The sequence below is a fragment of the Helianthus annuus genome, chromosome 17 (genome assembly GCF_002127325.2).
Source record: "Helianthus annuus cultivar XRQ/B chromosome 17, HanXRQr2.0-SUNRISE, whole genome shotgun sequence".
In the NCBI taxonomy this organism is placed as follows: domain Eukaryota; kingdom Viridiplantae; phylum Streptophyta; class Magnoliopsida; order Asterales; family Asteraceae; genus Helianthus; species Helianthus annuus.
In genome coordinates, this window is record NC_035449.2 from 187287652 (window position 1) to 187303372 (window position 15721).

The 15721-nt window shown below is 43.0% G+C and overlaps 2 protein-coding genes across 2 annotated transcripts; both read right to left on the reverse strand.

The window, feature by feature from the left end:
* Positions 1-3600: 3600 nt before the first annotated feature.
* LOC110923397 lies at positions 3601-6775 on the reverse strand. The gene is made up of 2 exons (XM_022167499.2): positions 6451-6775; positions 3601-4954 (listed from the first exon to the last, which is right to left on the reverse strand). The coding sequence occupies exon 2, from the start codon at positions 4951-4953 to the stop codon at positions 4009-4011; it is 945 nt and encodes a 314-aa protein (XP_022023191.1). The 5' UTR covers position 4954; positions 6451-6775; the 3' UTR covers positions 3601-4008.
* A 559-nt stretch (positions 6776-7334) lies between these two features.
* LOC110925401 lies at positions 7335-7709 on the reverse strand. The gene has a single exon (XM_022169356.1). It carries the CDS (start codon positions 7707-7709, stop codon positions 7335-7337), a length of 375 nt encoding a protein of 124 aa, XP_022025048.1.
* Between the last annotated feature and the right edge of the window lie 8012 nt (positions 7710-15721).

Below are 15721 nucleotides of genomic sequence, written 5' to 3' on the forward strand. Positions count from 1 at the left end.
TACAAAGCCTCGGGTTCGTCAAAGGGTCACTCGGAGGTATAATTAAACATGTTGACACAGTTAACCCCTGCAGCTTGTAATTTCTCACTTTCTTCCGCGTTTCGCTCCGTACGATCCATGATTTATTCGTGTGAAGGTACAAGCATCTCTTAGGGCTACTATACAGTATATTTACCCTTTGTTGACATTTATAACCCTCGAATTTACATACTTTCAAGGTTTGTCAACTTTAGTCCTTTATTTAATATTTAATGCCACGTGTAAACTCATGACACGTGTTAATACATTATTGGACACAAAATTTCGAGGTGTTACAACTGTTTTACAATACTCCAAATTATTTTCAAAAGTTATAATTACAGGGACTAAGTTGTGGATATCTTGAATTCCTGGCTAGTGGGGTATTGTGCACATTACTAATTTTCTCCCAGTTAGGTTCATTGACCTACTAGGGATAATCATCATTATTTGGGTTCATTGACCTAATAGTGGTATGACCATCGTCACCATTGTCACATGTCACCATTGTGACATAGTGCCAGATAAATATAAGATATAAACCATTATAATCGCTCTTATGCTGTAATTTATAACTAAGAGTCATTTTATAAAACCTGAATGAACTCACTCAGTATTTCCCGCTGACAAAACCTTTTTCAAACATGTTTCAGGTGATCTGTTGTGAGCTAAGAAAAGTGTCATGGAGCACTACCAGCTTAGAGAAGTGGCTCAATGTAAATAAATAAAGAAACATGTTTTGAAAAATAAAGATTTCCCAGTGAAATCATCTTATTGTAAATTACCGGGTTTTATCCCTAAAGTATGAAAACGTGCAGTTTTAAATATTGAAAGATCCTGTTTTAAAATACTTCCGCTGTCGCCTAAATTAAATACCACGGGATTTCTGTCCCGCGGCTCCTGGAACGGGTCAAACCGGGCCGGGGGCCGTGACACCTAGGCTGTTACGCTTACCGGTTTTCTAGATTTCCTCACAGTCCTCTAGTTTCTTGAAAGTGCCTATATAAGACGCTCTACCTCACAGCGCGAACGTCTAAAGCAACGACGGGTTTTAATCTTGGTTTAATAGACAATGGAATGTTATGGACTTATAACCAAACCGAGACCTATTAATAACCTCGAGCCTCACAGCGACAAGTTTAGCAGAACACTTGATTTTATTAAATTACCGAATATGACTTCTAAGGTTACTTACTCGATTTTCACCCTAACGGATTAGTGATCTAATATGTGATAAAGACCGTCACCTAAATCAAGAACCCTAGCACAACCCTATTATATGATAAAGACCGTCACCAAGGATTATACGAAGCAATAAACAGTAATAAAATAATCGCCAAGCACGCATATGCACCAAGTTAAATTCCCGAAGCTTTTACAATACAAGAAAAATCCACAACCACGCCAAAAATCGAATAAAGAACCAAACTTTATTTAACTATTGTCATTAGCCTAGGTAGTTTATGAAGTTTAGCCAGAAAACATGGTCAAGAACATAATCAAAATCAATATATATTCTGAATTCATTGTGCAACCACGTTTAAACAAACGAAAACGAAGGAATAAGGATGATAAAACCCGAATCTTCACTCCCGAATGCTCCAAGATGTTACCCGAATGATTCCACGCCTCCAAGATGCTTCAAGAATGCTTCAACAGCCTTCAATGGTGCCAAGGAACTCCAAAATTCGTCTCCTTTACGGCTGTTGATGATGATGTTGTTAAATAACCAAGAAACCCTACTAGCCGTTGCCTGTTGAGTGGATTGCACGTTTTAACCTCTCTCGCGGCCCGCGTAATATGTGAAAATAAGTTCACGCGGCCCGCCCGGATTTCAAAACTCCAGAATCCTCTTTTAAGTTGACGCGGGGCGCGTAAAAGGCAACTTTAAACTTACGCGGCCCGCCTAGAAGCTCCAGAATTGATTTTTTCTTCGTTCTTGCTTCCGAGCTCCTCGATTTCCGCTCCAGCCTTTCGCCTTTCCAGGTTTTAACTCGTTTCTGCTCCTTTTGGCTATAAAGACCCGGAAAACACAAAATTTCAAAAGTATGTACATTCTATTCTAAAAACGAACAAAAACCGAATACCTAACGACTAAAACGGACGCGAATAAAGATGTATTTTACAATACATCAAATATCCCCACACTTAATCGTTTTTCGTCCTCGAAAAAGAATTGTGCAAACGGAATCATAGTCGGAATAGTCGATCGGGACAAAAGTTTAAGTTATTTTATTAAATCGACACTCGTGTTAGCCACGATTGCAAGTATAATGATCCTCTTAAACCCAACCCGGTTCCAAGCGCTTATCATGCAATTTAGGTTCAAGTTCGGTCAATCTACCTAGGGTCTCACGCTAAGAATTGCAAGTCCATCTACTCCCCCCTCTAGCTTATAGGACAAAAGGAACCACCACTGGGTTATTTCCTAACCGCCTTATACCAAGATCAAGAGAGTTTAAAATCAAATCTATTCTTTCCATTTTTTTTCTTTTTCATCACTTTTTCTCTCTCTTTTTTTTCATTCTTTTACGAGCGTAGACGTTGCTTTCCCTAATCCCAGAGGCATTCCGGCTGTAGAGTCACTATCCCCAACCACAGACTACATAGGCTTCGGTACTTTTTTACTTTTCTTTGCAAGGTCGATTTCACACATTACAGAGGTAATCCGGCTGTAGAGTCGCTATCCCCAACCACAGACTACATAGAATGGCTACTTTCATTCAGTTTCTAGCTCGATTATTTATTTATTTATTATTTTTTTTTCATGAGATAATGACCAAAAACTCTAACGATCTTAGCTTATAATGGCATCCCTTATACTATTTTTGGCGGTTTCAATTTCCCCACTTTCCCTAGATGAGAACCCACTAGTAGACCGACAATTAGGTACAATTAATATCAAAGGAACCTGAAACCGAATCAAGCCTACCCGCGCATCCCAAACCAGACACACGCACGATTATTTACTCTCATATTATTATTATTTGACCCCGATCAAAAACCCGACTTTTCTATCATTTTCCGTTTTTATTTTGCAACCTTCTTATTTCAAAAGACATTTTCTAATTTTTTTAATTTTTTTTAGATTTTTGGATTTTTGAAATATTTTTTTAATTTTTTTGTATTTTTCGACTTTTTATGACTCGACTAACTATACTAAGACGCAAATGTCCCATCCCCACACTTAAATATTGCATTGTCCCTAATGCAAGGATGAAAACACGACTTCTAAAACCTAAAAAAATAAAAAAAACGAAAAATAAATAAAATATACAAAGTATACAAGTGGAACGACTTAGCTGAATGAATATGTGAGACTGTCAGTATGCCAGTCGATACCACATATGCCCTCCAATCCAGACGCGCTCAGCAATCTGTGCTAACTCGGACACGTGAACGGAAGCGGCACCAACAACGACCTAACACTCAAATCATACCAAACCAGCATAATATATACCATCAAAATATCAATAATCATCCAAGTATCGACCAACCCCAAAACCCTAACAACCAGTATATAATATCAGTACAGACCAAAATATTGGATCAAAACAGCATAAATAAATACAAAAGATATAAGCTTCATAAGCACTGCTGCATATCCTCATGCTCCTCTTGCTCCACCCTGCTGCCCGTCTGCAGGATCCTCCTTCTGTGGCTGCCAAGACGCCGGCGGCTGCAAGTGGAAATGATCCATAATCACTCTCATACCATCTCGCGTCTCCTGCCTCACCTGCTCCACTAAATCAGATAACCTATCCATCCTGTCATAAACTGCCTCTAACGTCAACGGCTCTGGCTGCGGCTGTCTAACGAGGTACTCTCGTGCCGGCAACTGATGCCTCTGAAGTGGCACCTAGTAACGCTGGGGAATCTTAGTATGTGTTGCCTTTTCGGCAGCTGGATCTGGTGAGGGTGGTGCTGGCAAAACCTCAGACCACACTGGCGGATCATCGTATGTAACTATCCTCGCCATCTGAAAGCTCCTCAGCTCCATAAGTGATGGAGCTGGTCCTGTACGCATCCTCTCAGGAGGAAATAAGCAAATATACCCAAATTCGCTGCCAACATCGTAATATACGGCCCGCCATATAACCTCGCCTTTCCTCCTCCCTTCTTCGGCCTCACCAACGACCATGCCAGAATGCTCACTAAATTTGCTGGGCGACGCTCCACCATGCACATCAGACAAAACAAACTGTGCTGATTCACCTTGTTATCCCCCTCGTGCCTGCCTATCAATGTAGATGCCAGTATCATGTGCACGAATCTATAAACAGGATCTCTGATATCCGATGCCACCATGTTGTTTGAAAATGGTGAAATAGCAATAGTGCGCCAAAACCTCGCTAACTCCTCCTTCAACACACAGTAATCATGCTCCTCCTTCACTACCTGCCTCAGCAAACCCCTAAACTCCTCAGACTCGACCTCCTGAACTGTGTAAAACCCAGTTGCCTCTGCGAACTGTGGTAAACTCATGTTGAAGATCCTTTTACCCAACACAAATGATACTACATCCGGCTCATCAAAACCCCCTGGATGCCTATAGTAAAATGTGGAATGAAACTCCATGGTGAGCTCGTAATACTGTGGCGCGTCACAATCCAACGCCATTCTAAACTTTGGCCCTAATAGCTCCTGCAGCCTCTCAACCTGCCCCAACTGACCAACCAAATCCCAATCTATCCTTCTAAACTCTAGCAGCTTCAGCTTCTTAATAGTATCAAACTTCATATACTCAGCCGACCCAACAGTAAATCGTAACAACGGGCTATCCACTAACCTACTACTCTGACCATGTGGGGTCCCGTCATCCCTATATGTAATCTCTCTAAGTAGTGTATCAGCCGGCTGTTCCTGAGCATCTCCCTGAGCTCTAGTACCGCGCCTCTTGCGTTTCACTCCCGATGAAGATCCCTCACCTGACATCTTGTTCAAACAATTCAATAAACGTGCAAAACAGGTGAACAATTAGTAAACACAAGCTATTTTTAGTATTTTTGAGTTTTTTAATTTTTTTGGAATTTTTAAGAATTTTTCTGATTTTTTATGAATTTTTGAAAATTTTTTATGATTTTTTTATAATATAATAATATAATAATAATAATATACACTCAAACGACGGCCGTATAGCATTTCGTTCGCGGCCGTTGTTTGAAACAAGTGACTTATCGCAAAACGACTTGAAAACAAACCGAACTTTGCCCGAATGGAGATTGAGTACGAGCGGAGCGGTTTAGTAATCAAGCGATGCGATAGAACGCACAATGACACTTGCAAGACTCAAATACGACTCGAAACACACTAAACAACCCTAAATGACGCAAAACTATGCTTTCGACGCAAAAGACGACACTAAGACTAATTAGACGCAAACTACAAAAAATTTACACTTTTACCCCCTCCCGGCACCTTGCTCGCCCTCGAGCAATCCAAGTGCCGACAAAACATCCAATTCAAACGAAAGCGTGGAAGCAACGGAAACGGTGCGCGTGGATTTGTGTAAAAAGTAAGTCTTTATGTCAAAAGGTGCAACTGTATCCCCACACTTGAGTTTTATGACGCCCAAACCAAATCATCCGCAATATTTCAGTTACGCAAACCAAAAACACCCCGTCACCCATGTTAAAAACCTGACCTATCTGGAATTTATTTCTGAGCGAAACAAAACAACCACCCCCTTTAACTATCACTATCTCGCCCGAAAACAAACAAACCAATCAATGCTCCAACCCGAGCCACCCGCACCCTCGCAATTACTTAAAAACAAATCTACACATATGTTTTCTAGCACAATAAACAACTACTGATTATATTTGATATCAAACACACCTCCTGAAATAAACAACTGACCAAACAAATCTGATCCGTTAAACATAACCATACGGATTTGAAACAAATCAGACCTTTACGACTACAGACGATTGACTAAACAGACCTGCAAACTCGACGCTAAAACCACATATTTCCTAAAGACCCGACTCGCTCGACACTGACTCGATAAACCAAACAAATATATCACGGACTAACTTGTATTCTACTGACTCGACTAACAAATGACCAAAAAAACCTACTGACCTGAAACAACTACAGCAATAACCTGATCTGGACTTGATACGGCCGAACAAACGAAACTAAAACTGGACTAACTAAACTGAACTAAACATCACGGACTCAAAACACAGACCTACTGACTCAATCAGCAAAACAAATCAATTATATATGTAACTACCCAATGTTGACTCGACCCTGACGCAAAACAAAACACAAAACCTGACCTAAAACACAACTTACCGACTGACCCGAACCACAAACACGAGACTCAACAATAAAGACACAAACTTGAACCGACTGGACCCAATACACTGACCAAACAGACTCAACACACCAAACAATGACTAATTAAAAGTAATGCAGGAACCATACCTCGTAGTCGACAACTCGAGATAGAATGTGAAAGCAGATGGTGGTCGGAGCCGGGTGTATTAGTAGTGGTGAAGGTGGAATTGATGTGTACGGGCGGTGAGGGTGGTGAAGGTAAAAATGAGTGGCAGATGGTGGGGTGGGTGTAATGGTGGCTGTGATATGGTCAATCGGAGGTACAGGGTTGATGGAATGGTGGTAGTGATTGGTGGTATAGAGGGTGAAGTGAGGGAGATCGGTGGTGAGTGTTGGAAATGGGGTTTTGGTCGCCGGATGTAGAGAAGGGATGGGTTTAGGGTTTCAATTTGATAAATTTGGGGATTTTCTGATGTTTATCGACACACAAGACTCAGGCGGCCCACGTAATGTTTAGGTTAAATTGTGGCGGGCCGCGATTGCCTATATTTTTTCAAAGTCTTTTAAGCCCAAACGGGCCGCGTTAGAGTAAACAAATAGTCTACGCGGGCCGCCTGGACAGCAAATATTAGCTACTCTTTTGACAGAAACAGCAGATTTGCTGTTTTTGATTTTATTTAATTCCCAAAACACCCCCGGCCCTTATTTTGTCGTTTTTACGGTTAAACGTACCTGTGATGCTGCTCGTTAGTCGACGTCGGCCACGTGAAGGAAAATGTACCTGCAAAATACTTGACGACACACAATAGACGCAAAAAAACTACGAAAATCACGAAAAACGACGTAAAGACACGAAAACTCTAACTAACGACACGACACGAACGACGACTCAATGTACAAACTATACACTTGAGTTTTTACTCAAGAAACTACGCGGTGGTGCTAGGCGGGTCTGAAAGAGGAACGGTTTCCTCTTCGGCGGTGTCGATGGGACCCCCTAGGTAGTGCTTCAACCGATGTCCATTCACTTTCTACGAATTCGAATTCTTTTCATCAAACAACTCCACGGTACCATACGGGAAAACTTCCTTCACTACGTACGGCCCGGACCATCTCGACTTCAACTTTCCGGCAATTAACTTCAATCTCGAATTAAATAAAAGCACTTGATCGCCTACTTTAAACTCTTTCAACTTCCGTAACCTTCTATCATGCAAAGCTTTCGACTTTTCCTTGATGCCCCACGAACGATCATACGCGGCGTCACGAAGCGCCTCCAACTCATGAATTTGGAAAAATCGTTTCCTAGCGGCCTCGGTCAAATCTAAATTCACCGTTTTGAGTGCCCAAAGAGCCCGATGCTCTAACTCGACCGGTAAATGGCACGCCTTCCCATACACAATCATAAACGGCGTCGTACCTAATGGCGTCTTATAGGCGGTGCGGAATGCCCATAACGCATCGTCCAACTTGTCGGACCAATCCTTTCGACTCTTCCCTACCGTCTTCTCTATGATTCGCTTCACACCTCAATTCGCGTTCTCCACTTGACCGCTCGTTTGCGGATGGTACGCGGTAGACAAGCGGTGCGTAACTCCATATCTATCTAATGCCTTCTCCATAACGGTATTGCAAAAATGCGTACCGCGATCACTAATAATTGCCTTTGGAGTACCAAATCGCGTGAATAACTTCTTCAAGAATCTCACCACAACTCGTGAATCGTTCGTAGGTAAAGCTTGAGCTTCCACCCACTTCGAAACGTAGTCTATCGCAACGAGGATGCACCGATTCCCACTCGAAGATGGAAACGGTCCCATGAAATCAATGCCCCAAACGTCAAAGACTTCTAACACTTGAATAGGATTCTGGGGCATCTCATCCTTGGATGAGATGTTACCGGTACGTTGGTAACGATCACACTTTCTAACAAACTCAGCCGCATCATCTACTACTGTCGGCCAAAAGAATCCGCAATCATACACCTTCTGCGCAGTCACATGCGCACCATGATGTCCTCCTGTCAATCCCTCATGAACATGCCGAATAATGTCCCAACCATCCTCTCTACTCACACACTTCCTCAAAACTCGATCACCTCCTACCCTAAAAAGGTAAGGCTCGTCCCAAATATACTTCCGCGCATCATTCAAAAGCTTTCACCTTTGTTGGCGATGCATACCCTCCATCACGAATCCTCCGGCCAAATAATTGGCTATATCGCTAAACCACGGTAAATCCACGGCCCCTGCCGTAACAACATCAATTGACTCGTGAGGGAATCTGTCCCCTATCGCCTCCTCACGAATCTCCTCTCTCCTCGGATCCTCTAAACGGGACAAGTGGTCTGGCACCACATTCTCTGCCCCCTTCTTATCCTTAATTTCAATATCGAACTCGGAAAGAAGCAGAATCCATCGTATAAGGCGCGGCCTCGTGTCCTTCTTCTGAAACAAGTAACGCAGAGCGGAATGGTCGGTAAACACAACGGTTTTCGAAAGAACAAGGTACGAACGGAACTTGTCGAATGCAAAGACAACTGCCAACAACTCCTTCTCCGTGGTGGTGTAATTCTCTTGGGCATCATTCAAAGTTTTACTTGCATAGTAAATCGGGTGAAAATGATTCTCCCATCTCTGCCCCAACACCGCACCTACTGCGTAATCGCTCGCATTGCACATAAGCTCGAATGGTAAGCTCCAATAAGGTGACACGAGGATCGGTGCACTCACTAACTTCTCCTTCAGAAACTCAAACGCCTTAAGGCACTCCTCGTCTAAGACGAAAGGAATGTCTTTCTCCAACAATCGCGTCATGGGGCGTGTGATTTTAGAAAAATCCTTGATAAAGTGCCGATAGAACCCCGCATGACCGAGAAAACTATGAACCGACTTCACACTAGTCGGCGGAGGAAGCTGGCTGATTGTATCTATCTTCGCTCGATCAACCTCAATGCCAGCTCGCGAAATCTTGTGCCCTATCACAATACCCTCAGTCACCATGAAGTGACACTTCTCCCAATTTAACATCAGCTTCGTTTCCACGCACCTCTTCAACATCCTCTCAAGATTCACTAAGCACTGATCGAAAGAATTTCCATATACCGAAAAATCGTCCATAAACACCTCCATCGAACTCTCTACCATATCCTGAAAGATCGCGATCATACAACGCTGAAATGTAGCTGGAGCGTTACATAGACCAAACGGCATGCGTCGGTACGCGTACGTGCCGTATGGACATGTAAAAGTGGTCTTTTCCTGATCCTCTGGGTGCAATAGGAATCTGGAAATAACCCGAAAACCCGTCGAGAAAGCAATAGAACTGCTGACCCGCGAGTCGCTCAAGCATCTGATCAATGAATGGGAGCGGAAAATGATCCTTACGAGTGGCGTCATTTAACTTTCGATAGTCAATACACACACGCCAACCCGTAACAGTACGAGACGGAATAAGCTCATTCTTTGCATTCAGAACAACTATCATCCCCCCTTTCTTCGGGACGACCTGCGTAGGACTCACCCAAGCTGAATCGGAAATCGGATAGAGCAAACCAGACTCTAGCAACTTCCTAACCTCCTTTCTAACTACCTCCTGCATATTCGGATTCAAACGACGCTGCGGCTGCACTACAGGCTTGTAAACATCCTCCATCAGAATGCGATGCATGCAAAAAGTAGGGCTAATGCCCTTGATATCGGATAGCCTCCAAGCAATCGCATCACTGTGCTCTCTCAGCACCTCAATCAACCTCACTTTTTCCTCCTCTGTCAACTTCGAAGATATGATGACAGGCATATCCGGCTTCTCTCCTAGAAATGCGTACTCGAGATGTGATGGAAGAACCTTAAGTTCTAAAGGCGGTGGAATCTCTACAGGAGTACTCTCATCACTAATCACGTCGAGCTCCAACGGCTCAGGAACACACAACTCATCATCCTCATCTAACTTCTCCTCCTCAACTTCGTCAACCTTCTCTTCATCATGCTCGTCAACAACTCCCTCGCCTACTAAATCAGCTCCACTGATGTACTCGAAACACGTGTCGACACAAGATATGAAAGAATTTAGAAAGTAAACATAATGACACGGCCCGCTATCATCATCTCGACCTCCTGGATGCTGCATCGCTCTATCAATCTCGAATGTGACAATCTCGTCACCCGCTCGAAGAGAAATCTTACCGTCAAAGACGTCGATAATCGCCTTGGCGGTTCTAAGGAATGGATGGCCCAGAATAATAGGAACTCTCTCATCAGCCTCCATATCAAGCACAACGAAATCTACCGGAAATACGAACTTATCAACCTTTACCAACAAATTCTTCACTATTCCTCGAGGATACTTGACTGATCGGTCAGCCAAGGACAACGACATACGCGTGGGCATCAACTCTCCTAAACCAAGCCTCTCGTACAACGAAAACGGCATCAGATTGATGCTGGCCCCTAAATCGGCTAGAGCGTGAGCGGGGGTGACGGCTCCCCCAAAGAAACATGGAATCGTGAAAGTACCAGGATCGGTTAATTTCTCTGGCAGCTTATTCAAGACTACCGCGGAACAACCTCCTTTCAATGGAATAGTCGAAAGCTCACCAATCCTCTCCTTGCGCTTCAAAAGATCTTTGAGAAATTTAGCATACTTAGGCATAGATTGAAGCGCCTCGATAAATGGAAGATTGATTTTCAACTGCGTAAACATCTCAAGGAATTTCCCGTATTCCTGAGCATACTTCTGCTGCTTAAGGCGGCCTGGAAACGGAAGACGAGAATAATCAATCACTGGTGATGGCCGAACCTTCGTTAGCTGCTTCTCCACTTTCTCCTCTACTGGTGACTCCTCGGCGTGTGCGGTACTTGCTGGGTCTAGCCTCATGTGCACCTTGCCTGGAGCCCCCATCTCGATCTCCTCATCGACTTCATCCTCTTTTTCTTCCTCAACTCTCTCCCTTGCTACTTCTCCCAAACTCTTTCCACTGCGGGTCGTAATAGCCTTCGCTGAATGATTCGCGGGATTCGTGAAGGTATTTCCCAAAAACTGACCCGGTGGATGCTCCTGCAACTGTTTAGCAATTCCACCTACTGTCCTTTGAAGATCTAAAAGTGTGGATTGCTGACTTTTGAGATGAAGTTCGTGACTTTTATTAATCTGCTCCTGACTTTTAGCGAACGCCTGATTCTGCGTCATCATCTGAGCGAACATCTCCTCCATCCTGCTCGAACTACCCCGTAAAGCCTTGTCACTGCCCTGACTCTCCTGAGTCGACCCCCCACTAGCGAACTGACCTCCTGAGCCACTAAACTGACCATTCTGACCCGGACCAGTATTCGTGTATATACCGGGCCCTCTGCTCTGATACTGACCAGATGGAAATCCAGGAGGATTTCCAGACGAACGATAACCACTAGTATTACCACTACCGCGCCAGTTGGAGTTTAATTGGAATTATTGAACGGATTCGTAGGACCCCTAGACTGACCGGCTATGTACTCTACCTGTTCAAGAGTAAGGGTAGGACAATCTATCGTATCATGACCCCCTCTACATACCTCACACCTATCAACTTTCTTCTTGATCTCTTCCAAGCCTTGCCTCATCTCTTGCCTCAAACTCTCGACTACAGCAGCTACCGATGGGTCCAAGATAACTTGGTTTACCCCTCGACGGCCGAGGAGGTACGCACAGGAATTGAAGTCCTACTGATAGTGCCGTAATCCATATCAGAGTGGGCAAAACTCTCAAACAAATCATTACACTCATTCACTATCTTTTTACCCATAAGCTGCCCTCCAGCTGAAGTATCGAACTGAGCCCTAATCTCGGGAGTAAGACCATTGTAGAATTTTTCAACTAACGCCCAGTCGGACAAACCATGCTGAGAACAACGGGAGATCATTGTCTGAAAACGCTCCCAATCTAGGTGGTACGGCTCATCAGGCTCCATGTGGAAGGAGTGAATCTGGTCACGAAGGCTAGACGCCTTGGCTGGGGGAAAGTATTTGGCTAAGAAGGCATCACGAAGACCTGCCCAAGTAGTGAAAGTGCCTGCGGGCTGAGAATCGAACCAGACGGCTGCGCGTCCAGCGAGTGAGAATGGAAAGACCTGAAGGTATCGAGCATTGAGGTTCACCCCCTCGATGGAGAAGGTGCTGCAAAGGCGAGTGATGCGATTGATATGAGCGGGTGCATCCTCGTCGTCACGACCAAGGAATTGGCATGAATTGGTGATGGCTGTCATGATGTAAGAAGGAATCTGCCAAGACCTATCATTCGCTATGTTCGGAAGGGTGATGGGTGAAGTAGCGCCGGTGAAACCGGTGGTAGCCTGCTGGTAAACGGTGCGGTTCGCCATAGCGGGTGGAGGACTAGGTGTACGAGAACGGGAGGGTGGTGGGGAAACGTGGGGTGATGTCTTTGGTGAAAGTGGAAAATCGAGATCGGGGGTGGAATGCGAAAACGAAGGTGAGTTAGAAGAACTTACCTCGAGTGCAGAAGATGAGACGGAAGACTTGATCGCAAACGGAAGTGGTGGTGGACCCTGCGAGCGCGTATGGGGCATCAACTGCACAAACCGAATGCAAGCAAGTAGGAAGACTCTAACGAATGACTCGACAAACTATAAAAGACACTAAAGCAAATTTTTTTTTTATTTTTTTGTATATAATTAGACTCCTACGACTCAACGAACAAACAAATAGCACGTAATATGTCAAGTAAGTCCAAACAAAGTAATTAACGCAATCGCCAAAGAGTCCCCGGCAACGGCGCCAAAAACTTGATGTGATGAAAGTGGTCTAATTAAATTAACTAAATTAAACCCTAAAATAGACTTTCTAAGCTTTAAATTTATAAAACTAAGACTTTCTCAAACCTGAACCACACGATCGGCAAGTGTACCGATCGATGTAATATAGTCTAAGGAAGTCCGAGTATCAAACCCAAGAGACTCTACTAAATTACGCTAATGACTGTATCTAGACTTAGACTGACACACACTTTAACTAATTGTTTATTTGATAGGGGGGGTTTCTAAAAATCCTAAGAATGCAAATAACGAATAACTAGATTAGCTAAATAACTAACACGAACTCGAACGAAGACTTTGACCAGTGGTGATGAAGACTACCTAGGCTAGACGCAAGCTAAACTCAGAATGGATTTCTATTCGATGATTTTGTGGTGTGGAACCGGGATCTTTAGATACTAAACCTATTAAGACACCACTAAGCCCCTCAAACACTCTCAAGGCGATTCTTGTGGCACTACCTAGGCTGTTACGCTTACCGGTTTTCTAGATTTCCTCACAGTCCTCTAGTTTCTTGAAAGTGCCTATATAAGACGCTCTACCTCACAGCGCGAACGTCTAAAGAAACGACGGGTTTTAATCTTGGTTTAATAGACAATGGAATGTTAATGACTTATAACCAAACCGAGACCTATTAATAACCTCGAGCCTCATAGCGACAAGTTTAGCAGAACACTTGATTTTATTAAATTACCGAATATTACTTCTAAGGTTACTTACTCGATTTTCACCCTAACGGATTAGTGATCTAATATGTGATAAAGACCGTCACCTAAATCAAGAACCCTAGCACAACCCTATTATATGATAAAGACCGTCACCAAGGATTATACGAAGCAATAAACAGTAATAAAATAATCGCCAAGCACGCATATGCACCAAGTTAAATTCCCGAAGCTTTTACAATACAAGAAAAATCCACAACCACGCCAAAAATCGAATAAAGAACCAAACTTTATTTAACTACTGTCATTAGCCTAGGTAGTTTATGAAGTTTAGCCAGAAAACATGGTCAAGAACATAATCAAAATCAATATATATCCTGAATTCATTGTGCAACCACGTTTAAACAAACGAAAACGAAGGAATAAGGATGATAAAGCCCGAATCTTCACTCCTGAATGCTCCAAGATGTTACCCGAATGATTCCACGCCTCCAAGATGCTTCAAGAATGCTTCAACAGCCTTCAATGGTGCCAAGGAACTCTAAAATTCGTCTCCTTTACGGCTGTTGATGATGATGTTGTTAAATAACCAAGAAACCCTACTAGTCGTTTCCTGTTGAGTGAATTGCACGTTTTAACCTCTCTCGCTGCCCGCGTAATATGTGAACATAAGTTCACGCGGCCCGCCCGGATTTTAAAACTCCGGAATCCTCTTTTAAGTTGACGCGGGGCGCGTAAAAGGCATCTTTAAACTTACGCGGCCCGCCTAGAAGCTCCAGAATTGATTTTTTCTTCGTTCTTGCTTCCGAGCTCCTCGATTTCCGCTCCAGCCTTTCGCCTTTCCAGGTTTTAACTCGTTTCTGCTCCTTTTGGCTATAAAGACCTGGAAAACACAAAATATCAAAAGTATGTACATTCTATTCTAAAAACGGACAAAAACCGAATACCTAACGACTAAAACGGACGCGAATAAAGATGTATTTTACAATACATCCTTAAATTGTAGCCATTTTTTGAGAGTTTATTTTTTGGTGGCTAATCCGCATATATATCACTATTGCTCTTGATTTTCAAGACTGTATATCTATTAAATGTCAACATATACACGTGTGATTTAGTTTGGGAAGATTTTTTAATGCCGAGAACCTCGATCAGAGAGTAAAAAAGGCGTAAGGTTCACAACGGTGTAAAGCTAAAATGGAATATACCGGGTTAGGATTCGAGTTACAGGATCAAGGGCCAAACCAACCACCCAAGAATGGAATCGTCGAGCGAAAACACTTGACAACCTGCTGGAAGCAACTTTTCTTGCCACCAGACCTTTCTCCATCAATTAGGAATCTGATGTCGTCACTAAACACATTCCTTAAATTGTAGCCATTTTTTGAGAGTTTATTTTTTGGTGTCTAATCCGCATATACATCACCATTGTTCTTGATTTTCTAGACTGTATATCTCTTAAATGTCAACATATACACATGTGATTTAGTTTACGAAAGTTTTTTCAATGCCGAGAACCTCGATCTGAGAGTAAAAAAGGCGTAAGGTTCACAATGGTGTAAAACTAAAATGGGATATATCGGGCTACGATTCGAGTTACAGGAGCATGGGCCAAACGAACCACCCAAGAATGGAATCGTCGAGCGAAAACACTTGACAACCTCCTGAAAGAAGCTTTTCTTGCCACCAGACCTTTCTCCATCAATTAGGAAATCTGATGTCGTTACTAAACACATTCCTTAAATTGTAGCCATTTTTTGAGTGTTTATTTTTTAGTGTCTAATCAGCATATATATCGCCATTGCTCTTGATTTTCTTCACTGTATATCTCTTAAATGTCAACACATACACGTGTGATTTAGTTTACGAAGATTTTTCAATGCCGAGAACCTCGATTAGAGAGTAAAATAGGTGTAAGGTTCACAATGGTGTAAAACTAAAATGGGAT